Genomic DNA, 27,014 nt, shown 5'->3' with positions numbered 1-27,014 from the left:
TATTGGGTTAGCTTGTGTTTTGAAAAGTTTAATTAATATGTGAAAAAGTTTATTGGGGTTTGCTTCTCTTATTCTAATTTTAATTCAATAGAATTTCTACTTCAGGTTCCTTTGAATCCTATTTCAGATATCAAACTTTCACATACTTAATACTATGTATAAACTAGTAATTTTGTATTTTATCGAGACTAATAAAGTTAGTTATCTATTTCATCATTTTTATGTTTATGTATAAAAAGTGTTTCTATTCAGGCTTATATTTTGAACAAATTCAATAAGAATATTTATTTCAATGATATTTTTATAACTTGTAACAGCGTTACCCGGTCCCCCCACGGAAGTACGGGCATCTGAAATCACAGCGACGACCGTACGCCTCGCTTGGACGTACAGCGGGCCCGAGGAGCCGCAGTACTATGTTATACAGTACAAACCGAAATATGCTAATCAGGTAATGTTTTAGTGAATAATTTTATAAATTTATAGAGCATGTTATTACTTTGTATTATTTAATATATTATTGAATTATTTTAAAGAGAGAGCATAAACCACTTAAAAGCGGATACATAGAATACAAATAATTATGGAAATGCGGGTGGCTGAAAATGTAAAAAAAAACTAAGTAATATACACTACCCTTTTTATAAAAAGTAGGTGAAATTGAAAATATCCGCATTATATATAGAGTTATAATATGTAAATAATTACCATAAACATTAAACAATATATAAAAAAAAGTTTCAGAAACTTTTCATCAATTTCTCTTCTAATACTAAACATATTCCATAAAACATCGTGTCGCGTTTTAGGCGTTCAGCGAGATATCCGGTGTGATCACACAGTACTATTCAGTGACGAACCTGTCCCCGTACACGGAGTACGAAATGTACGTAATAGCTGTGAACAACATTGGTCGCGGTCCACCCTCCGAGCCGGCGGTCATCACTACGGGGGAGACTGGTATGTAGATATGTCAATGTGGTAGTGGGTTAGATATGGTATATAGCATTCTTTTATGGGATATATGACACACAGAGTAGAGATAAGTGATGGTCTTAAATGGACAAAATAAAACAATTTTCTTAAGGTATAAAGATGATGTTTTGCTAAGTAGAGTAGAGGCCTAGAAATGATAGCTCATTTCTGTATGTTCATGTAGCATTTTTCCTAAGTAACATTGGACTGTTTTTAAAGATGAGTTGTAGGCAAGAAACCAACAGTTTTGAGCTATGTATGATTACACATGATAAACGTCTGTATCAAGCTAAAAATATGCTCAAAACTGTTTATTTTTAATTTTTAGTCGGGGAATTTTTTATGAATTTTTTAAGCTCAAGATGGATAATGGTAATTTTCGACACACGATCCAAAGAAAAAACTTTAAGGTATATTGAAATTTTCTTTTCATAATAAGGGAGGAAAGGGAAATGAAAGGAAATCCATATGGCCAAGGGAGGTCTTTATAAGATAGACCTATAATTTGCGAAGTTGTATTACTTTCGATTGATTGAATCCTATTGAATGTTATTTTGTCATTAAGCTCTGTTATATTTGCGTACTCTCGTCAATGATTATTGACAACAGGTAACAAATTCCCGTTAAACCAACCGACCAGCCTCGCTTCGTGTATTGATGTAAAAAAATATTTAAAGGGACGTTTTAATCATCTCGGCCGATTGAACGTCGGCGAACCCTACCGGCATCCAAATAAAATACAACAATTTCGGCGCATTCATCATCCGCTTCCTTTAATTTTGTTCTTATCGCTTACGATTCTATCTATTTCCTTGATTGATTTCATCGCTTTAGATTCGATAAATAGATTTTTGGTTTTACGTCGCTCGTTTCTCAGTTCTAAGATATTTGTTTTGTACGATTTTTTCATGCCAACGCGTATAACGCGACGTTACTACGGTCGCCGCGGCTTTCATGTAAGTTTTGCTTCTGAATGAAATTTTTTGATTGACATAGTTTTGTTTTTGTTGATTTTTTTTTGTTTTCTATTTTTTATTTGGCACTTTTAAATTGGGTTTTCGTAGTGTTAGATGTAGCGCGTGATTTACGTTTCATTTCATGCACCATTTCGTTACCGACGGACATTTTAATAATGTTACTACTACACGTTCCCTCTACCCTTTTTCTGCTATAGCACATGTGTGTGATTTGAGTGTGACATTTTTATGTAATATCTACTGACTAATAATGCTGTTTTCCTGCTATTTTTTGCAGTGGATTCATTGTATGGAGGTGCCAGTAAGTAAATTGTTACTACATACGGGTAGTTAAAAATGCATGTGTCTTTCGCTTTTATTTTATTGAAATCTGTATTCCTTTAATAAAACATGTTATTTGTGGGCGATAAATTTACGTTATTCTTTAACATTTTTAATCCATCGCATAATTAAACTATACTTAATCTATATACCATAATATCATTTCTGGGACATTTTCTTTTTTTTAATTTCTAACCTCATTTTTCACTCCAACAACTTGACTTAAATTACCGCAGACTCGGGGGTCGAACAAAATATTAAAATTGTCTCTGATGAGATGATAATGAAAGCGTTGCCATAGAGAAAAAATAAAAAAATTCACCGAGCACTTTTCCTTTCAGTGTATTTTTTAACGTAACTAATAAAAGGGAGTTCGGCGGAGTTACAAACGCAATTATGTCGTAATATTGCACCGGTATCAACTTCCATTGTCTCGAGCCTACGAAATATTATAAACGGCAAAAGGGATTTTTCATTGAGTGACGTTCTCTTTTACGTGTCCGTAACCGCGATTACAAATCCTATTAAGGGCCATTGTGTCTCCGGCTGTTATTATTTCCTTTTTTATACTTTCATTTTGTTTAAACTTAATTGAGATGAGACAGAGTCCGCTTAGCGCGTTATTGTTCCGCTCCCGCGATATTACTTTCATAATAACAACCGTTTTAATGCCACATCAAATATTTATGTGAAGCTCCAAGAGTCAAACGATGGGAAAAGCGATTAATTAATGTCCATTATTATTGTTTTGTTTTCGCCTTTGTGTTTTGTATAAATTGAAATTTTATTATGTTCTACGATCTGAGTTTGGATTTTGTTTTTCGATTATATGTATATTGAGATGGCTGTTTTCTTTGAATGGCAACAAATTGGGACAGTTGGCCACATTATTTAATTTACATGTAACATGATTCTATGTGACGGTAATAATATTGACTGCTTATAATGATTGATATTAGTTTTATCACACTTTATAGGGCTCTATATATTTTTTAAATCAACTGTCTTCAGAAAATTTTAAAACTTTATCATTTTAAATTATAACTAGCAACATATATCAAAATGTCACATACGTCATGATACATGCCACAGATAAAATAGGACACTGTAAAATGTAGAGTAACCATGATTTTCCCACAGAACCCGGTTCAGCGCCGAGGAACGTGCAAGTTCGTCCGTTGAGCTCAAGCACTATGGTCATACAGTGGGACGAGCCGGAAACGCCTAATGGTCAAGTTACGGTAAGATATTATATAGAGTAGTTTAAAATATTTTTAAGATCTTTAGAAGGCTTTGAATTAAAAATGTATTCAAGAAATAATGTTTTAAGAAATTGTTTCTACCAAGTGGACCTATGTTGTCTATTTAATTCAATTTATTGCGATTTAACTGTGAGCCCTTATTTTGTTTCTTATAATAATCATTATATTAAGTCAATCAATTTACCTTTTATAGTATGAAGAATGAAGAAGTATGAAGCTTCTTTGTTATTTTAAAGTATTTGTATGTACATATGATTGAATAAAAATGACACTAATAAACCAAGACATATCACCTCACAAGATAAACGCGCGCAAATTGTAACACAACATTAATATTATTTTTATACCTACCTACGCTTCCATTACAACGTTTTTCCTCAACGCAACATTGTCTTTTCAAACATCTCGGTAAATTAGAATTTCTGAGTTTTCATTATGTTGGAATACATCACTGTATTTTTTGGCGTTCATTAAAATTTTCCAAATAAAGACGTTTTATCCTCGGAGGTATTTCTCGGTACACGGTATGTTGTACCTATTGTATGTAATGTTTTTTTTTTTCGCAGGGATACAAAGTTTATTATACTTCAGATCCGTCTCAGCCAATACAGTCGTGGCATTCTCAAATGGTAAGTAAGATTTTATGAATTATTGATTTTTTAAATTTCCTTGTTAGTTTATTGATGTGTGTAAAGATTGTTTTTTTTTGTGTATAGTTACGAAATTGGTTCTCCTATATTTAGCTTCAAGACGCAGACTTTTTCTAACATTAAAGATAAGTCTTACAATTGAAAACGTAATCCCTGATATAGATAAGGTTTATAAGGATAGATCCTATTCTTCTTTATTGATTTTAGTGACTATCTAGTCAATAATGCTTTACCCTATATGTATTTAAAGAAAGAGAGATTATTTTAGTTTTATATTTCAAAAAAATAAAACATTTCACAAGGTGATTTCGAATTGCTTGTAGGGTATCTACAGCAAAGTTGCCTTAGAAAAAAAAAAGCTAATAACATTCACGTTTAAATTCACCAGTACGATTTATATATTAAATCTGTTTTATTAATTAACATTTCCTCCAAAACAGATCAAATTTTCAATATATGTATTATCAATTTCTTGAAACAGATGGACAACAACCACTTAACGACTATAAGTGAACTAACGCCACACACCGTGTACACGATTCGCGTACAAGCGTTCACGTCTGTAGGGCCGAGCCCTATTTCAGCCCCTGTACAAGTGAAGACTCAACAAGGTTTGTTTCTTTCTGGTTTTTTTTTGTTGAATAATTTTGAAATTGATTAGTTTAGTTCACGGAAATGAAATAGTAGTCAATTACTAGTTAGCAAAAAATTGAAAAATTATCAATGGATTTGTTTAATATACACATATATACGTTCTCGAATAACATTAAAATAATTCCTATATGAAAACCAAGCGAAAAAAGTCCCCAAAGGATTGGAACTGTCCAGCTTTATAATATTTTTATCCGTCTTTTTCAATCAGACGAGTATTTTTTTTTGTTTCATTAAAAATTTAATAAGTCTATATTAAAATCAAAGCCGAAAAATATGCAAAGGATTGGAACTTTCAGCTTTGTAATATTTTTATCTTAGTTTTCCAATCAGAGATTGTTTTATTCCAATTTATCGAGCCTGGTATCAATATGATGGAATTCAGTACATGATAATTTTGTATTTACAATTTTTGCATTTTTATTTTCATTTTATATTAATTCGTAAACCCAGGTGTACCGTCCCAACCATCAAACTTAGTAGTCGTAGAGGCGGGCGAAACGTCGGTCACATTATCGTGGCGACGACCGACGCACGCCGGCGACAATATCGTGTCGTATGAACTGTATTGGAACGATACGTACGCTAAGGAGCATCATAAGAAGTGAGTTTTGTTGTAAAAAAAAGTAATAAACTTTAGAATTTTTGAGGATAGAGTATGTAGAGTCGACAGAGACATATATTTTAAAATGTATATTAACCTATTGTTGCCATCATGGTTAATAATAGTAGGGCGTTCATTTTGAATTTTTTGATGACAGGAGACAAAATTGTGATGCTGAATGCTGAATTCGTTAAAACTTAGTTGGAAGTGTGGATATGCATATGCGTACTTTTAATCCACCTTTTTAACAACAGAAATAACACAAAAAAGTATAGTGGACAGCCATGTGACTTGATTTATAATAGAAGTAATACATACAATTACTTACTGACTTATATTCCATTGTTGACGTCTGCAGTCTGCATCTAGATTGTAAAAAATAACTTTGTATAAAAATGATTTAACTATCTACTTCTACTTTGTATATTGTGTAAATCGATATTTATTTATTTTTTATTTATTTAATTATAATTGTGAAATTCCCAATAAACGAACAATTATTAATATAAAAACAACACAGGCGCATACCAATAACGGAGACGTACACGCTAAACGGGTTGTACCCGAACACGCTGTACTACATCTGGTTAGCGGCGCGTTCCCAGCGCGGGGAGGGCGCGACCACGCCGCCCATCGCCGTGCGCACCAAGCAGTACGGTACGTGACGTCACACGACACGACACGACACGTCGCGATACGATATGTCGTGACACACGACACGACGTTCGGGAACGGACTGCGTTGTGGTTGCAATGTTGAACTGTGTGGGTTGATTATGCAATGCTAAGTTTGATTTTGGGTGGTTGTAATGTTGAACTGCGTAGTTTGGTATTGTAAGATTATTTTAGAAATTAATAGTCCCCCGCCCACCCTGTTTAATGGGAAACGTGCAGCCCCTTCCCGAATGCTCTGAAATTGTGAAGTAACTATCGTTTTCCAGGTAATGCCCACTGTAATATTTCACATAAAAGCACCTGCCCGGCACGCTGCCAGTAATATACAGCACAAGCACCAAGTTTTATATCACGATAATTGTGTTTTTGTAATTGTAAATTTGTAACGGCAATGTGTACGCAACGCGGTCTCTTTAGACGAATTTATCCGTCTAAAGCGATTTGAACGCATTGTGCGTACACCGTGCCCAGTAGCTTTATGTTGTTCGTACGTTTTACGAAGCTCCGGCTCGAGTGAATTTATTTTTTAATATTCTACACAGTCGTCGGCGACACGAACACCGCAGACGACCATCCATCGCCCATCAGACGAATGATCATTTTCTACGTAACCATCAATGACTAATTCCATTTGTGTAACTAACGTTCTGACTTCAGATGTATGGGCGAGCGGATCGCACACTACACTAAAAGCATGTTGGGTTTTAATCAGATTTTTTTATATATTTTTTTTATGTTCATTTTATTTCTGGGCACCTTTTTCCATATAATTTCGATAGCATTCAGTGATTGCATCGGATCGGGCCTTTCGGTCTTGAGGGTACAGACTGCAACGGACCAATCGGTCGCGGGAGGGTACAGAATGCATCAGACTGATCGGTCGTGGGGTACGTGGGAGGGTACATGTTACTACAATGGGTCGAGGAATACGCGGGAGGGTTTATGTTGTAATAGGCCGATCGGTCGAGGGCTACGTGGGAGGGTACAGGTTGCTACGGACCGATCGGTCGCCGGCGGGCGGGGTTCGAGGTGCGACGGTCCGCGGTATGCGGGGGAGGGTACAGGTCGCAACAGACCGATCGGTCGTGGCCTACGCGGGAGTGTATAGGTTGCGAAGGTCCGCACTAGGCGAGGGCTCGCCTGACGTTTGAGCGTTGCAGTGCCGGGCGCGCCGCCGATGAACGTGAGCGCGGCCGCGATCTCGCCCACGGCCGTGCGCGTCTCGTGGCAGCCGCCGCCCGCCGAGCGCGCCAACGGCCGCATCGCGTACTACAAGCTGCTGTGCGTGGAGGCGGGGCGCGGCGACTCGGAGGCGATGGTCGTGCGCCTCAACCAGACCAGCTTCGTGCTGGACGAGCTGCGGCGCTGGACCGAGTACCGCGTGTGGGTGCTGGCCGGCACCAGCGTGGGCGACGGGCCCGCGTCCTACCCGGTCACCGTGCGCACGCACGAAGACGGTACGTACTGTGTACTGTGTACCTAGTGTACGTACTAACGGCACGCAAACGGTTTTATGTACACAATACACTTGGAATTAAGCTAGGATGTTTATGATTATGGGATATACAGTTTCAGTTATAATAGTGAAAATAGTAACTGAAACAATATAACAGAAATTGATACATTAACTATGCAATTCGAGTAATAAATATACAAATTTTTGTGAAGTTTACTGAAGAATACTGAATTAGGATTATTTACAGAATATTTAATTTTGTAAATTTCCTAAAAACTAGTGTGATCTTGAAATATGAATAAATATTGGTATTGAATTTGAAACGTAGCTATTTCACGTTTAATAACTAAAGTTGAATTGAATTGAATTCAAATTTTTAATGAATTCAATTTATTAAATATGTGAAAATGTGTACATAAAATTGAAAAATGAAATACTAACAATTGAATTAAGTTTTAAATCAAATAACATTTCATGAATACAAGGCATATTTTGTTGAAATTTTAAAGAATAAAACTTCCTAAATCGTATCGATATTGGTACATATTTAATAGGTGTTATATTTATTTTCATCGATTTTAATCTTCAGTGATAATATTCTTTAACATTTCAAAATATAATGCCTAAATATGTATTTCAGGATAAATTAATGATAAATATTATATTAATTGTACCATTTTAATGTTACTGGATTTCTTTGGGACAAGGTGAATCTAATAATTAAATCAATCACGAAGTACAAAATTGCTGCCTCAAAATTGTTACTTTCCATTAAATCGATTAAGGCTTCGTGGCTGGTTTTTAACGATTTTTTTTGAGACATAGAGAAAATAATAACTATTTTGGTGATTATTATTTCCCCTATGTCTTCAATGTGTTTATGTATTGGTGATGGGTTGGGCATATTATAGGATGGGTTATATCTTATATATCATACTACATACATATATTATATTATCGTACAAATACTATCAACGTTACTAATACCATTTTTTCTTTTCTCCTTTCTTTTGAGCGAATAGCAGGATTCTAATCGAGGAGGTTAAAATTCGTAACAGAATATTTTAATATGCTTGCAAATTACGTGTACCTACATATTTTAAGATTCACTCATATTTTAATATATTTACCGCTTGAAGCGGGATAGAGTTGAAGTTTCCACTCACTTGTCACATGTAATGATTGTTCATGACGTCATCGATTGCGTCACTCGCTAAGATGGCACTCACTGATATGCATACTTACAATGCACCTGGTCTAGTGTCGACGGCACCGTTATATATGATTTTTACGCACAGTTCTTGAGTATTTAGCAATGAACACAATTTTGCATGCTTTCAACACAGCACTGTTTTTCGTTCAAATATTTTTCACTGGGCACCGGATAGGTTCATCTTCGCTGTACAATATTGAGGTTGTTTATTGGACAATATTGTAAAGCGAAGATCGCACTTTTAGGAGCACTCAGCACAACTAGCAAACCGAGGTGAGAGAGCGAGTGCGTGGCACTACAGAAGATCCAACGGCCCGCTCAGAGCCATGATCCAAAATACTTTAAACTAATTTTTCTCTGCAAATGTTCAAAATACAACGTAAAGAATCACGATGGTTCATGATTCTGCCTGGGCCTCGGTACAGTCTAACAATCACCACGGCCCGAGCGCCGCATTTGAATACCAATACCATTTAAACATGACACGCGCGCATGCTACTATACTCACAACTACTTCTCTACTCACTACTCTGACTGTACTCTTAGCGGGAAGGCAGCGGGTTGAACTGACGAGCGATCCCGAGGATCCATCATTCTGAACTAAATTCAATCGAACACATTCGGCCCACCTCAGAACGGATCTGAGGGATCAAATCCGCGACACTCAAAGCCAATTCCCCGACCGCTCAGCTCAGATAGACTACGCGCTACTATCTTTCCCTCTATCTTTCTATATCTATCTCACTTGCTCTTATGCTACAAGTTATCGCAAGTAGCATCTTCTATCTTCTTCTCTCTTCTGTATACTCTATCAAACTATCGTCGTGCATGAACACTAGATATTGTGAAATACGAAATACTATTGTGCCTAACGTTCGCTATTGCCGTTGAGGAACGGACGGGATCCGAGAAACGCTACAAGACAATTTGGCTTCAGTTCCGTAAAGTACTTACGTGTTTAATTTTATACTGAACAACTTTTAGAAGACTACAGCACCGGACAATCACACTATGACACTGCCACAAACTCACAGTGGACAACACAAGGTATGCAACATTACACACTTAAGAGAAATGGCGCACAAGACAAACACTGAGGACGCACACACACAATTCGGCGCCGTCGCTTTAATCAATACATGTGCGTGTGAGTGAACCGTCTGCGCCAAGGGATAAAAATGAGCCGCTCGTGCATTGCCTATTTCTGTTCATACTTAACCCTTATTGAAATAGTACACGTCAAGTAATGCGATATATGACTGACTCGCAGCTCGAGACATTTCGGTCCCGGGTGAAAAATAAATTCTCGTTACCTTTCGTTGCGCTCTCGACGTGAGCAGAGAAAGGCATTGCATGCGAATCGACATTGTCGCCGACGTCCCAAGCGGCTTAACCTGAATGCTCCTCCTAAAGAGCTCAAAATACACGAGGAAAATGAAATAAGAGAACCCCCATAATGCCGACAAGCGTTCTACTCGTAATCTCTCACTTAGTAGTTCCGTTCGCCCTGCAATGTTTGCACAATTTGTCTTAAATGTATTTGAATGCGTTTTTCTCTTTTTTTTCTCTCGTCACTGACTTTGTATGGGCCGCTGGTAACCGTACAGCTATCAAGAGTGAGTATAAATTACTATAGTGCTTGTATAGACGTGCGTTTGTGCTTGTGCCTAAGCTTCGTAGTTTGTCCTTCCTAGTATTTACACAAAACTTAACTAACCTAACTGCAAGTGGTTAAAAACCTAAGTGCGCATGAATTTGTGTTTACTCGTAATCCACGTTTCCCGGTGTGATTAAACAAAGCGAAGATAAATCTTAAGACCCCATGCGTGATCCCTTGCAGTGTGTGTATTTCTAATAAATCAGTAAGCGATCTTGTTTGGTTATAGTTACGCCGCTTTTGGATAACTTATAGTAATAAATGTATTTCTCCTTAAACGCTTTACAGTTTTAGTTGATCTTTATAATGTGGATTGAAAGGTAATGGTTTTATTTTTAAGTTATGATGATGTGAAAGGGTGTAAAGTTTACATTCTTTGTGTGTGTTGGTATTCAAATGCCCGATCGAGATGCTGAGAGGCGAAAACCGCCGTGACCGAAATACTCTATCAGCATAAACGACGGCTCTTACCGACCGCACTTTATATGAGAATCGAGCAGCGCTTTTCGAAGATTTTGAGCTTAAGTCCATTTAGGTCTTTAAAATGTCGAGGCTTTTTATAGATTTAGTACGCTCCCGTAGATGCTGATAGGGCATTTAGGTCGATGTAGAGGAGGTACGGCTCGGTCAGTCTAACGTATGTTTCGTACTCACAGTGCCTGGTGAACCTCAAGAGGTGAAAGTAAACTCCATCAACTCGACCTCCATACACGTCACATGGAAGCCGCCACAGGAGAAAGACAAGAATGGCATCATACGAGGTTACCACGTTCACGTGCAAGAAGTTAGAGAAGAGGTAAATTATGTTTCGCATAAGATTAGTTAAAAATACATTTTTACATACATTCAAAATAAACATACATAAATATATTTAAAAACTGGATTTACCTGGGTTGATTTTAAATAACAATAATATGAACTCGGTAAAAATAACTTATGATAAATAATTTTTTTTATCGTCTGAGTAGTTTCTGAATTCGTAGTTAACAAAGAAACCAACGAACAAAAGCTTAGATTAAACAATATTTATTATTATTTATTTCTCAGGGCAAAGGGCTTCTAAACGATCCAATGCGGTTCAACGTAATGGATGATACGACATTGGAATTGAACGTCTCTGGATTACAACCAGACACAAGATACAACGTACAAGTTGCGGCTTTAACGAGAAAAGGTGACGGTGATCGAAGTCCACCTGTTTCTGTCAAAACGCCAGGCGGTGTTCCAAATAGACCTACTGTCAATCTTAAGTAAGTTACTTCAATAGTTATATTAATTAATAAGTAATTTTGTAGAACTTAAGAGTGTGTATAATCCAATAAGATTTGCATTTGCAATATTGCTAATATATTATTTTTGTTTCAGGGTTCTAGAACGTGATCCTATCGTATCAATTGAAATTGAATGGGCCAAGCCTACACAGACGTATGGAGATTTACTTGGCTATCGGTTGCGATATGGTATAAAAGATCAACCGCTCGAAGAAATGAATTTTTCCGGAACTAAAGTTAGTTCGCACAGAATTAATGATCTGGAAAGAGGCGTGCAATACGAATTTCGCGTTGCTGGTAGAAACCCAATTGGTATTGGTCAAGAAACTATAAAATATTGGCTTACACCAGAAGGCGCGCCGAAAGGCCCTCCCACGAATGTATCGTACAATTTTCAAACACCAGACATTGTAAGTATTACTTGGGAACCGCCAATAAGAGCAGACCGAAGTGGCCAAATAAGGAAATACGATGTACAATTCTACAAAAGAGGAGATCAATCTTCACTCGTAGAGAAGACCACTGAATTAACTAAAGCTGTATTCACTGGGTTAGAAGAAGACGCTCACTACGTTTTTAAGGTCCGTGCATACACGGATCAAGGAGCTGGACCTTATAGCAAAGACATCGTAGCGCATACAGAAAGAGACATCGGTAGAGCACCAATGTCAGTGAAAGCTGTAGCTACTTCTGAATCCGGTGTTGAGGTATGGTGGGAAACCGTACCTTCAAGGAAAAAAGTTGTTGGTTATGTCATCTTTTATACAATGACTCCCGTTGAAGATCTAGATGCATGGCAACAAAAAACAGTACACGTAACTCATTCGGCAGATTTGGAGAATTTGGAAAAATTCGCTGAATACGCTATTGCTGTGGCTGCTAAATTAGCCGATGGTTTGGGAAGGTTATCGGAAAAAGTAACAGTTAAAATCAGACCTGAAGAAGTGCCTTTACATCTCCGAGCTCAAGACGTTTCTACTCATTCAATGACACTGTCTTGGTCTCCACCTTTGAGGCTAAATCCTGTTAGTTATAAGATTTCTTACAATGCCATTAAAGAATTTGTGGATTCCCTTGGAATGACACAAACTCAAGAGATTCCTAAAAGAGAAATAGTTGTAAAGCACGATAGAACGTCTTATTCTATCAACGATTTGTCGCCATTTACAACGTACAACGTGAATATTAGTGCCATACCCAATGATAACTCTTACCGACCGCCAACTAAAATTACGGTCACAACTCAAATGGCAGCGCCTAAACCAATGGTGAAACCAGACTTTTACGGTGTTGTTGAAAATGAAATACTCGTTATTCTACCTCAAGCCTCCGAAGAATATGGACCCATATCGCATTATTATCTTGTTGTAGTTCCTGATGACAAAGCACATAACCATAAAAACCCCGATCAATTTTTAACAGAAAATTTAATCAAAAACAACGCTAGGACGGACGATGAAAATGCACCATACATCGCCGCAAAGTTCTTACAAAGAAATATTTTATATACTTTCCATCTCGGAAACGATGAAATGTACGAAGGCTTCCTTAATAGAAAGCTTAATCCGAAAAAACGATACAGAGTATTTGTGAGAGCTGTTGTTGATACGCCGCAGAAACATCTTTATACGTCAAGTCCTTTCTCCGAATATCTATCACTAGATATGCGAGAAGCTCCACCAGGTGAAGAACCAAGTAGACCTGATCCTAAAGATATGAACGGTGACCCTGAAATCAGAATAGAAGAAAATCGAAAAGAAGCTGGTATGGTTTGGGTTATTGGGCCTATCATAGCCGCATTAATGCTCTCGCTATGCCTAGTACTACTGTTTATTGTAAAGAGAAGACGACAACCGTGTAAAACGCCTGATCAAGCTGCTGTTACTCGACCATTAATGTCAGCAGATATTGGTTTTGGAGCTCCATCGGATCCTGTTGAAATGAGACGACTTAATTTCCAAACACCTGCTATGATCTCACATCCACCTATTCCTATCTCCGAACTATCAGAACATATAGATAGACTGAAAGCTAACGATAATCTGAAATTCTCTCAAGAATATGAAAGTATTGAACCAGGCCAACAATTCACGTGGGATCACTCTAATATGGAAGTTAACAAACCTAAAAATCGTTATGCTAATGTCATAGCCTATGATCATAGTAGAGTTATCCTTCAACCTATTGATGGAATACTTGGAAGTGATTACATTAATGCAAACTATTGCGATGGTTATCGAAAACACAACGCCTACGTTGCAACTCAAGGACCATTACAAGAAACCTTCGCCGACTTCTGGAGGATGTGTTGGGAACTACGAACATCAACAATAGTCATGATGACGAAGCTCGAAGAAAGAACTAGGATTAAATGTGATCAGTACTGGCCAAGCCGCGGAAGCGAGTCTTACGGTATGATGACAGTCGCAATCGCTGAAGTCCAAGAACTGGCTACTTATTGCATTCGTACTTTCCAAGTCACCAGAAACGGTGGAGCAGAGCGGCGAGAGATTAAACAATTGCAATTCACGGCGTGGCCTGATCACGGCGTACCAGACCATCCGGCACCGTTCTTGCAATTCTTGCGTCGAGTTAGAGCTTTAAACCCACCTGAAGCGGGACCTCTAGTTGTACATTGTTCTGCGGGCGTCGGTCGTACCGGCTGCTTTATCGTCATTGACTCTATGCTGGAGAGAGCTCGACACGAACGTACGGTAGATATCTACGGCCACGTGACTTGCCTGCGTGCACAACGTAACTACATGGTGCAAACCGAAGACCAATACATCTTCATCCACGATGCCTTACTCGAAGCCGTCATCTGCGGCGATACGGAAGTTCCTGCGCGTAACTTGCACTCGCACATCCAGAAGTTGATGCGTATCGATTCGATCGAGAATATAACTGGAATGGAATTGGAATTTAAGAAACTTGCGAACATGAAAGCTGATTCGAGTCGGTTTGTTTCGGCAAGCTTGCCTTGTAACAAACATAAGAATAGGCTGGTGCACATCTTGCCGTATGAGTCTACCCGCGTCTGTCTGACTCCTCGTGATGGTTCTGATTACATCAACGCTTCGTTCGTCGACGGCTATAGATACCGAGCAGCTTATATAGCCACTCAAGGCCCGCTACCAGACACTACTGATGACTTCTGGCGTATGCTTTGGGAACATAATTCTACCATAATTGTTATGCTGACTAAGTTAAAGGAAATGGGAAGAGTACGTATATACTTTATATCTATTTCGAAATTGTTCTAATATTCAAACATGCTAATAAACTTCTGTTTTCAGGAAAAGTGCCATCAATACTGGCCTTCCGATCGTTCTGTGCGCTACCAATGTTTCGTCGTGGACCCCATCGCTGAGTACAATATGCCTCAGTATATCTTGAGGGAATTCAAGGTATGTATATTTTAACAACCCTACACAAACAACAATCCTATAGAAACCTATAAATGCCCTTTACTGTACGACATTTCTCCTACCTGATTCTTTCAAAGACAACTTTAAACATCTATTTATTTAAAATGTGTAATTTGAAATTTGCACGGTCAAAATATGTGGCGCGCTTTCACTAAACTTGCAAAAAGACACTTAACAAAATGTCAAAAGCAGGTAACTAAACAGATTTTGATATGGTTGTTCCATACGATATTTGCCAAAAAAGTTTAACCCAAGGTTTGAAAATTGGACCCTCACCAAACTAACAAACTTACAAGTTTATTATACGTTTTTTTTTTTGAAAAATATTAATATGTTTATACGCCACAGGTAACAGACGCGCGCGACGGTGCGTCCCGCACAGTGCGGCAGTTCCAGTTCACGGACTGGCCGGAGCAGGGCGTGCCCAAGAGCGGCGAGGGGTTCATCGACTTCCTGGGGCAAGTGCACAAGACGAAGGAGCAGTTCGGGCAGGATGGACCCATTACGGTGCACTGCAGGTTTGTGTTATTAGGGACATTATGAATTGGTTTTGATTATATACATGGTTAGGATTTTGAGTTGCTTTTGGGTTCTTTTCGGTTTGGGAAATGATGTTTTGGCAATTTTGATTATGGATATGATTTGGATTAGGATGTGTAATACGGGCTTTAATACTATTTTACTTGTGTATTTGACACATTTTTCGTTTATATAGATATTAGAATTAATTACTCTTTTTCACCTCGATATCTGTTACACTTACTTATATGAATACCTACAGTTTAAATTTGATAAAATTGTATAAGCCCCTGCTAAATTATACAAAATCATTTGATTTTGTAAAGGAGGATGGCCACATATGACCTGAATGCGAACATTAACCATCGGTGTATCAAAAAATAGTAATTTATGCGTGCTTTTACTAACGGGGTCTAACTTATTTTTTTCGGGCCGGGAAAATGTTATGTATAAATATAAATAAACTCAAATTCATAACATTGTTTGAACGCATCCAAACGTCTTTCATTTTTACCTGTGTCATGCGTTTCGTTTTCACAGCGCAGCGGGAGTTAATTAGCGATTACGTTTAAAAAATACTAGAATAATAATATATATTTCTTTGTTTTATTTCACCTATCATATTTAATAGCAAAAACAGTAAGAAAGATATAATTTATAGATTTAAAAAATATTTTTTGCCATAAATACATTTAATAATATACCTAAAATATGTAAAACGGAACGTATTTTTTACCGGCATAATAGACACAAAGGTTAGATGACACATGACATGACTGACGCGTAGCTGAAAAACATGATTTTGTTTATAATTTGTCACTACAGTGTTGTATTGGCTTATATAACAATCAAATAAATAACATAGGCTACGTCGTCCACCCTTAGAATTTAGTTATGGCTGTAGGTATAATTCTAAACCATATTCATTATATACGTAGCCATAACCTCAAAAATGGCAAACTATGTAAAAATTCTAAGCTCCACGACTTTCAAATAATATACATATTTGCAATGTGGGATTGCTAAGGGTGGTTAGGCGAACCATTTAAGCCCTATATTAATCATGGTCGCGACTAGGGAATCCAATCCCGCTAACGCGGGATCCCGCTAATGCGGGATCCCGCACCTTTTTTGCGGGATCAAAAATGCGGGATTACTCATGCGGGATCCCGCACGTTCGCGGGATTGAAAAAAAGTAAGAAAAATAGGCTCAGACGATGATCGGAACTATTATCGGACGGAACGAAACGTAATCAATGTCAGTTCCAGTACTCTATGACTGGGGATTCCACTACGGCGCACGGGGATTTAACTTTGAGCGTACTGAATGGGTGGCAGAGTCTAGAGCTGCTGTGCGTGTACCCACTCGAGATAATTCAACTGATTTGATAATGACACTTTTTGAATGTGGAGGGAATAGGGGGAAGTATTTGGAAGCTGTTTATACATATGTAAAGTCAATTCCGCCTACAAGTGTGGAAGCCGAGCTTGCTTTTTCCGCCGCTGCAATTTATGCAACAAGATAAGATCAAATCTAAAAGATGAAACGTTAGATACTTTATCATTTCTTCGAAAGTATTTAAAAAAAAAATAAGCTGATTTTAAATGCCTCTAAAACCAATGCATATGTTCTATTTCAAATAAAAATCTAAATATGAAACGTGAAATATTGTGAATATTGTATTGTCTTAAACATCATTATATTTAATTTATAATATAAGTGATAACTTTGCTTAGATGTTGATAAGAATAATTAAAAATATTTGTGTGTATTTTCTTTCTTTAAATTACATGAAACAAAAATAATAATAATTAAAATCAATCCCGCAAATCCCGCGGGATCCGCGGGATTGCTGATCTTAATCCCGCAGGCTTGCGGGATCGCGATTTTGATGCGGGATTGGATTCTCTAGTCGCGACATTTCATAGTCAGGTCTTGGTATGTATGGGCAGTGGCCGATGTCCTTTTGACCTGAAATAAATAGAATAGATAAAGATATAACTTTCACATTATAAGGAATTTTTAAAATCGATATTACCGTCATTAAGATTATTTATCACCTACAGCGCAATGAAAATCTTCCTCTTTGTAATATTTACGTCGATAATGATATTAAAAACATGGAAACAGTGCGGGCGTGGGCCGCACGGGCGTGTTCATCACGCTGTCGACGGTGCTGGAGCGCATGCAGTACGAGGGCGCGGTCGACGTGTTCCAGACCGTGCGCACGCTGCGCACCATGCGGCCCGCCATGGTGCAGACTGAGGTATGGCACAGTACAAATAGGTACATTGTACTCTGTCCTTTATCTGAAGGTTGCCTGGCAGAGATGGCTCATAAGGCCGCCATTTGTACATTTTGAATGGTTCTGTTGTGTTTTTAACGTGATAACGTTTTTAAAATCGTTTTAGTCGGGTGACATGTTCAGAAACTTGTGTCACACCAAAACCTCACGAGCGCGATCGCAGGTATAACGAGAGAGAGACGGACCGATCTCCCGTCTCATCTCGAGCGCTGCCACCGATAAGACGTTATCACGTAAACATCTCGATCGTAAACCTACTTTACAAACAACCAATTTTTTAAGCTATTGCATAGCTTGAGCGCGGGGACTGAATCCAGAAATTCCGTAACAAAAAAACCTCACGCTCCCCACTCCGACGGGCACGGAGGTGTGGCTCGAAGGCATAGCATGCAATAGCTTACGAATAGCTTTACCGCGGCAGTCCCCGAGTGCCACACGTCTTTTTTTTTTGTGTTTTAAGAAAAATGTTCTGTTTTTGTAATTTACAAACGAATAGATGTGTGATAGAACAAATACCTAGTTTATCCATTATGTTCCTATATAAAATTTCAAGTCGTTAAAGTCGTGCTTTTTGTGAATTATGCACTAAGTAACTCAATTTACTTACCCTACTTTTGTTGTTTTGAAAATCTTCTTATTAGCCCTTTTCAGAATAGGCAGCGTTGAACACGTAGAGGCAATCACGACAGCGTAGACTGTGGAGGGCCTAAATTTCTTTGATCGGCCGTTATTGTAGGTATTTATTCATAATCGCCGTAACGACGACAAACATCGACGATCATTTATGTGTTGGTCCAACGCTCTCAATTGTGAAGAGGGTCTATTACATTTCTGAGATTTTGTTATTTAACTTCCAATTAACATCTTTACATTAGTTTTACCCCAACATTTAATGATATTTGTTTGTAGTAGTTAAAAAAGATATTCTACGACTTTTATAATATTCACCAGGACCAGTATGAATTCTGCTACCGAGCAGCCCTGGAGTACCTGGGCTCATTCGACCACTACGCGAACTGACGCTGAGACCGACTTGTGTAGGCGACGCTCCGTCACACACAGCGTCACCTAACTTATTATATCGCCCTGCAGGATCTTTCGGAAGCGTGTCGTCATCAACATTGTTATCAGCATCATTTAAATAAAAAAAATGTTCCAATGTCGCTCCTCAATCAGGGTTTTTGGGAATTTCGTTGTAGAAATTTGTGAAATTTGGTTCCCTTGAATATTGAACAGAAAAAATCTTTGAAAACTTTATTATGGCCTACCTACCTAACATTTTTTATTTTTTATTTGCGTATAAATGAATTCAATATTGAAATTTTTGAAGCAGCATAACCTTTTACAAAATTTAATTGATAAATTTGAAGGTCTACTCCGTTTTTTAAGGTTTATTATAATTTGACCCTTTCTATTTACCTAATCTGAAAGTGATATTTAATCAAAATTTGAACAGTGCTGCCAACATTCAGAAAGGCGATGCCAAAGGATTGAATACCGCGAGGGTCGCAATTAGGAGGTTGAGGAGCGATACCCTTTTTAATGATCATCCATATAAATAACTCCGCATGGACCGAATTAAGACAATAATAAACTTTTCATAAACGACACGTTCCATTTCACCCTCGAGCGACTTAACATTCACCTAAAACTTGATATTTGATAAAAATTTACGTTTCACCCTAGATTAGTAAAGAGGCTTGCATATAATCGTGTAGTTATGGGAACGGCGTGTTAAGTCGCTTTTTGTCCGAAAGATAGAAAGGCAAGAAAAGAAAGAAAGGCTCTTGTAATAACGATGATAAAGAGGCTAGATCGCGACAGTGCCTAGTTAACGTTACTTATGATATATATAACCTGTGAGACCAGTGTAATCATGATTGTGAGTGGGAAAGGGTAATTGTTATTCGTCTTGTAATGTCTTCTCTTTGGCGCATGTATCTCATACATTTTTACGATATTTTTAATGAAAAAAAATTTTTTTTGCAGGTCAGTAGTTAATTTTTTATGAATTTTTCAATATTTTTTGTTAGTTTTTGTATACATCTAAAAAAGTTATGGATTTTTTTTGTCTCTTTTACATTGAAGTATATAGATATAGGCGCCCGTGAGAATGAACTACTATATTTAACCTATATCCCTATTTTCGATATATAGAAATGTATACTGTTGTTCACACTAATTGATCCTATGAGCAGTACTATAAACTGGATTTGATGCATTTATGAAAATTATTATCGAAAAAAAAACTTAAAAAATGTTTGGGAAATTAATAATGTTTAAAATTAACTGTATTATCGATTGAGCCATGAACAATTATTTGCTAATATAATATAATTAGGGAATGGAATCAGTGCGCTTAGTGACTTACGCGATATGATAATCAAGTCTAATCACATATTATGACTAGAGTCGGCGGTAACTGACGATCAAACAGCGATAAATAATAAAAAATGGTATTTTTTTTTCCCTCATTTACCAGTGAAATATTTATTTTTTCGCTTTTGAGTTTTCATCTAGGTATATAACGTTTTTTCGTAAAACAAAGAAATCTAAAATTATTAAAGAAAAGTCATTATTAACGGGTTAACAAAATCATTTGTCGCCGTAAAATCGTCAGTTGTCCCCGGCCCATATACGATACAGTATAATGTAAAATGTATAAATAGTTATTGCAGCTGTAATTAGAAGTTTATTTTTCATATCGGGTGTTAAATACGTTAAGTAGTGTAAATTATGGTAATATGTTTCATTGCGATGTAACAACAAACTTAGACGAATCGGCTGTGTCGTGTGAAATTATGTCATGTGCGTAGAATGTAATGTTTTATGTAAATAGTTTTTAGTTTTTTACACACAATCGCCTTAAACAGTACTTCAGATGTATGAATACCGGTTTTCTTTACCCATTGTAATAGTTTCATTAAGAGCTAGCGCGCACGAGCAACTTTGTCTCCGCAACTATTTTGTCTCTCCCATCAATTGTATGGGGAGTTGCGTCGCTACGTGCGCGCACTTTCATACTAGCCCATGGGTGGGAGAGACAAAATAGTTGCGGAGACAAAGTTGCTCGTGCGCGCTACCTCTAAAGCTTGAATACGTTCTATGTAATATATTGTCACTGCCACGTATGGAAAAGGTGATTCGATGACATATCTAATGTTAGGTAGAAAATTGTTTTGTCTGTGTGTTGTAATAATTAAATGAATCGTAGGAAATGATCGAATCTATTCGGCAACCGATGGACGGTGGAAAAATTATATTATCTGTATAATTTTTAATCTGTATTTGTGATATGATTTCGCGCTTCTTAGCCACTTGTAAACGAAAGCTCTAAGAAACTGAATGTAACACTATTTAAGGCTATATCTAGGTGGAGTTATCGTTTAATCTATTCCCTTGCCTAGTATTTGTAACTACACTTACAATTTAGGTTTTTCAACTCCTTTTATACAATCTTATCTAATCTAAAATATATCGATCTACGTATAAGTTAAACTTGAGCTTCGAAATTTAGATGTACGATGCGTTTATGAATGAACTATGGATTATGGATATATCAAGAAATGTAACTGCCAATTGTTTCGTGTAGCTATAAATCAAAATATATGTAATATGGAAGTAAAATAGATTTTAAAGAATATTGTTAAATTGGATAGTGAAAATTTAATACTCGTTAAATGGTACGCGTATCGGAACTCGGCAGCTTCGCGCTTGCGATTATCTTTAACGCAGCTTCTTAACTGGCAACTATTTCATATACACGTGTTAGTTTTTAATTTCATTTCTCATAACGGTATAAGTAGTAGATACGTGACTGTTTGAACTTATCGTATGAGTGAACTATTTAAAATTAATTCTCATTTACCGTTTCATGATAACTAAAGGATCAACGCACATGTTATTGTCTACTGAATATATTAAGCCCCTCCCCAAACACTTTCTGTGGACATTCGGACCAGCCAACTGTTAACGCAAAAATAAATTCAAATAATACCTGAACATAACATTAAACCTTCACCACACCTACGCAATAAAATATGAAATATTTTTTTACCGGCATTGAATGAAAGTATATTTTTATAAAATCCCATCACTCGTGCAAAGTCAGTTAAAACTTATATATATATCATGAAATAGATTTGTCACGTTTTGCATTGATGTTCAGAAAGTATTGAAATACGTCTTTAAGGCTACTCACTACTATTAACAGATTGAATTCTTTAAAGCGATACAATATACTAATTACCGAAGCAGATATAGGATTTCCGTACTAAAACGGTTAATACTCAGGTTTCTTGCGAATATAGTTTAATTTTGTAATATTCCCCTTATAATATTCCATTACACAGTACAAAGTATAATAATGTTGCCACTTGCCACAAAACCATACAATTTTGAATATATGTACATACTAAGTGCAAAAACCTTTTCATTTTGAAATAAGACTGATTTGTTTTCGATGTGTTCTTACTTAATTTGTGTTGTGTATTTCTGTATAATGTTGCAGCTATTTTATTAAGTGTAATTATACCTTTAATTGAGGTTTTGTATTTTATGTTTATTAAAATGTACTATAGTTGTAAGATGTCGCTCTAAATACTTGAATAAAACAGAAAGCTTTGAACGCTTCATTTTGCAGATTCTTTGTAATTTTTACCTGATTCTAATATGATTTTATGTTAATTACGTAAACGTAAAATGGAATACGTATTGATTTTTCTGTTTTATTTACCAGTACAAACGAACAATGAAATTAAATGTAATTTCCTTGATTTATTTTGCGTTTTGTATATTTTGAATTGCGATGAGGCGCCATAGCTGTCTATGTTTAGAGCAATTGCAAATGGTGGACGTAACGTGGCGGGAAAAATGAATGTAATTAACTCAAAAGTTAAACCGTTATTTTGTAAAAAATATCCCGCGATGCGTCCCGGGACACAGTGGATTCGCAGAATTATACATAATGTATATGAAGAAATAAATTTATGTGAAATATGTTGGATTTTTATTTACACAATACACATCCTTTCCCTTTTGCACCTCTGTTATCTGTCTTGTTGAAATTAAAAATTTTGTATCAAAGGACAAAGTTATGAGCAAAATTACATTTATTATTGCACATGTAGTTTATAATGAACAAACAAATTGCATAATATTTATACTGAATCTCTGATGATTCTTAGAAAACAATATTCTTGAACTATGCACTATTCGATTATTTTAATGACACTTTCTTTTTATTACATACTAGCGGTCCGCCCCGGCTTCGCCCGTGGTACCTACATATTTCGCAATAAAGGGTAGCCTATGTTCTTCCTCAAGGTCTAAAGATTATCTCTGCCAAATTTCATCAAAATCGGTCCAGTAGTTTATGAGTGAAAAGCATACATACATACATACAAACCTTTCCTCTTTATAATATTAGTATAGATACCTACACTTAGTATCTAATCTGTGCCTAAACTATATTATTATCTCTACACCATATTACGAATACATGTATAAAACTACAAATCCGAATTTACACTCCTCAAGTCACTCAATAATCCGATACATACACATAGGACTACATTCATGTATTTACCTGTCAAGCCCTATTATCCTGCTTACGCCCTTTGACTGATAGCGACGCGTCGATAGCTCCGATTTGCTACAATTGAAGACTTCAAGACGAGTTTGCATATCAATAGCATACTCCGATGGGATGCGAAGGTAATGCATTCTTATGTGAAAGGTAACTGGGTGTAAAAGGTAATACGAGATTCTTTGATAGATTCTTTTCTAAATTCAAGTCATGAAACAAAAAAAGGTCACCGTACTTTAAAAGCAACATTAAGTATCAATTCTATACGTTTCTGCAAATCTGATTTCATGAAACAATAATACATGAATATAAGCAATAATAAAGCAACTGTCTCATGCAACTTAACTAATAAGTAATTAATATGTTTTAAAGAGGTACCTATTCAGTTAATCATGATCGCATTTCACAGTTCCAAGTAATAAAACCTCATAATATTTTCCCCAAAAATTAAATTGATTGGCGTTCAATTAATCATTTGAGCGGAACGAAAATTTCTGTAATCGGTACTAACTCCGAGCTACGTTTTCACTCTCCCAACAATAAACGCTCTTGAGGTGTTTGAAAAGCCCTCTAAAATATGATTAATTACTTTCACGTTTTACTAAATCGATAAGCTGTATGCTTGCTGTATGTTTAAATCATCGGCTTAGCCCGCCGCCTGCCATATTGCCGATCGGGCCGAGCCCGCGAAATAATCCCTCTATAAATAATAAATTGACGTTTGTCTGTGGTCGATAAAGAACATAGATATTCTGTGGATATTCTCATATAGATACAATAATTTTACATTTTAAGGCAAGGCATTTCCTTAATAAAATGAAAATAGAAAACACAAAAAGCCCATGAGTTTATCTTGTGTCTTAAAAATTCATTTCGTTCTAGTAATTATAAAAACACTGGATAAAATGCCCCTAATACGACACTTAATACGTGTCTTCACGAGAAATATGCAATTTGTCGAGCCGCATAATTAGAGGGCGAAATTCCCTCCTTAATTCTTAAATAAGAAAGGTAAACGATGTCACGCAAAATAAGACTTAATTTTATGGATTTGATATCCATGGAATGCAAGGCTCCTTTTTATACAGTATACTTATTTAGAAATAAAAAACAGAAACAATACACACAAACAAACACTTATCTATGTTAATTTAGTAATTTACTGCTCAGTATGCTTACTATCATATTATTCCGTTCGATGTTCGTATTAGTATTACATACGTAGTATATTATTATTAGTCTGTGGTATTAGGTAGCTTTAATACGAATAGCTCAATAACATCATAATGTTTTGTTGTCTCAAAACAAGGTATACCTAACATGCAAACATAATAACATATTAGAATTTTATGGTGCTAGCAACACAACAGTCTCTATTAAAAGTTACAAATGGAATAACACTGCCATAATTAAAATTTAACAATAATAATTAAATTCAGCGAAAAACGAATTAAATTGCTATTAAATTTAAAAGCCTCCAAAGTCCAATACGAGTTACACTCGAGCATAAATTAGTAAGTCCCCTTCCCCCCGGGTCGACGACGATCTTTATTAAGTGGCACAATTCATTTAGGCGGGAATGGAGATAGATTAATGAGTCCGTTTATAATATACAATATTGTGCTTGTAAATGAGTTCACTTAGTTTAATGTGCACGATGAGCCTTAACGGAGGTCCGGTGTCTTAAGATTATAAAAGACTAGATTTCCGCCCGCGGCTTCGCCCGCGTTTTCAAAGGAAAACCCGCATAGTTCCCGTTCCCGTGGGATTTCCGGGATAAAACCTATCCTATGTGTTAATCCAAGTTACCCTCTATATGTGTGCTAAATTTCATTGTAATCGGTTCAGTAGTTTTTACGTGAAAGAGTAACAAACATCCATACATCCATACATCCATACATCCATACATCCATACATCCTTACAAACTTTCGCCTTTATAATAGTATTAAGATTATGACAGTTTACAGAAGGTAGATTAAAAAGCAATTGAAGAGCCTTAACCAACCCACAACACAATTTTCATTAAAAATTACGATACCTTAATGTAAAACGTTTTTTAAATATTAAATTGGTACTTTAAGAGATAGATCGTACTTATTTATGTAACTTTCTACCAAAAAATCATAACAATAAATTTTAAATTAGTTAAGTATCTAGTAGGTTAATTATTATTAGTCAAAAACCAAGATCGAAAAGGAAATATCGTCACAAGATCTTTCTGTAAGGTTACGCTAAAACAATCATCTATATTAAATTACCTACTAGCAGTCTTGTTAAGTGTAACTAGGTACTTTAATTAAAGAAATACATTGAGAATTAAAACCAATCGCCATTCTGTCATTAATATAACATTTATCACATCACGTCGAAACTAAATTGAGAAAAAAGTCCCGCTAACAGCTTTTCAATCTGATTAAGATTTATTATTCCTGACTGAATCTTCGATCAGGCTCGGTAGACGAAAGAAAAACAAACTTGTTTTTTAACGTTCCCCAACCCTCTTCAAATGGCCGATATATCGAATATTTATACGTATTGTCACAGTAAAATGTTGTTCAAATAATTATAACTTATAATTCAAAGAATGACTATTATGTTTTGTAATAGTAAATAAATTCGCGTTCAAATGAAAATAATACTAATTAATTTATTATTATTATTATGTAGTTAACTCTTTTAAATAAAACTAACGAATAAATGCTCGCTAATTTTGCGCAATATAAAAATTTGTAATAGATGTAACTAGGTAGTTAGATATGCGATTATCATAAATTTATTTAACCATCGTAGGTATATTTATTTTAAAGTTTACTGATTTCAACTTTTAATATTTGATATCCGTAAGATCGTGGGAATTTACACTGGCATGTATGAATAAACGGAAACAATGGTAGAATTCAGTACGATGAACACAATTTTTGATAAAAAAAATAAACATCGCTACTTGATTTAAATAAAGAAAACATTCACCACTCCCCATATAAATACAAACGATCTCTCGATACTGAGTTTTAACAGGATATTTTAAAAGCCCATACGGATGGATGATTTTAAACTCAATTGATATTTCCCGTTTTAAAAACATCTCGTTGAACGGAACAATAAAAGAATGAATCCGTAACATGTCTCGTTATCGTTATGCGTTTTGTTTTTATAAAATCATTTTATTTTTAATGCCGCCTCTGTGACAAGGATTTCGTGCCTTTTATTATCACATCGTCTACTACCAATTACAACACTATCTATTAAAATAAGTTTATCTTTTAATGGTAAAATCCACCAGTTTCATTTGATTTGTTAAATATGAATTAGTAAACAATCTTAAGCAAAAAAACAATTAAGTTCTAGTCTAGGCTCATTTTATATGAAGTTCCTAATATGTACCTACATTTTATGAAGGGACGTAGGTATTTTGTACATTTTCTCATCGAACCAATTTCATGGAAGTGATATAATTTATTA

General features: G+C 36.1%; 1 protein-coding gene across 1 annotated transcript in view; it reads left to right on the top strand.

Moving 5' to 3' along the window:
- Nucleotides 1-19,721, top strand: part of Lar (tyrosine-protein phosphatase Lar) — a 315,362-nt gene extending 295,641 nt beyond the window's left edge. Inside the window, exons 10-24 of the mRNA XM_090108108.1 lie at nt 318-451; nt 810-960; nt 3,414-3,514; nt 4,102-4,164; nt 4,667-4,796; nt 5,290-5,440; nt 5,961-6,097; nt 7,275-7,571; nt 11,097-11,236; nt 11,488-11,690; nt 11,806-14,935; nt 15,008-15,118; nt 15,488-15,657; nt 17,790-17,925; nt 18,916-19,721. Of these exons, the coding sequence (XP_089964234.1) occupies nt 318-451; nt 810-960; nt 3,414-3,514; nt 4,102-4,164; nt 4,667-4,796; nt 5,290-5,440; nt 5,961-6,097; nt 7,275-7,571; nt 11,097-11,236; nt 11,488-11,690; nt 11,806-14,935; nt 15,008-15,118; nt 15,488-15,657; nt 17,790-17,925; nt 18,916-18,984 (5,123 nt within the window). The 3' untranslated portion in view covers nt 18,985-19,721. The remainder of the gene's footprint in view (nt 1-317; nt 452-809; nt 961-3,413; nt 3,515-4,101; nt 4,165-4,666; nt 4,797-5,289; nt 5,441-5,960; nt 6,098-7,274; nt 7,572-11,096; nt 11,237-11,487; nt 11,691-11,805; nt 14,936-15,007; nt 15,119-15,487; nt 15,658-17,789; nt 17,926-18,915) is intronic.
- The last annotated feature ends 7,293 nt before the right edge of the window (nt 19,722-27,014 follow it).

The sequence above is a fragment of the Colias eurytheme genome, chromosome 12 (genome assembly GCF_061535395.1).
Source record: "Colias eurytheme isolate Ceu_HAF_F1 chromosome 12, ilColEury1 Martin Lab GWU primary, whole genome shotgun sequence".
Classification (NCBI taxonomy): domain Eukaryota; kingdom Metazoa; phylum Arthropoda; class Insecta; order Lepidoptera; family Pieridae; genus Colias; species Colias eurytheme.
The sequence above is the reverse complement of the archived record's forward strand: the minus strand, read 5'-3'. Positions and strand labels throughout refer to the sequence as shown.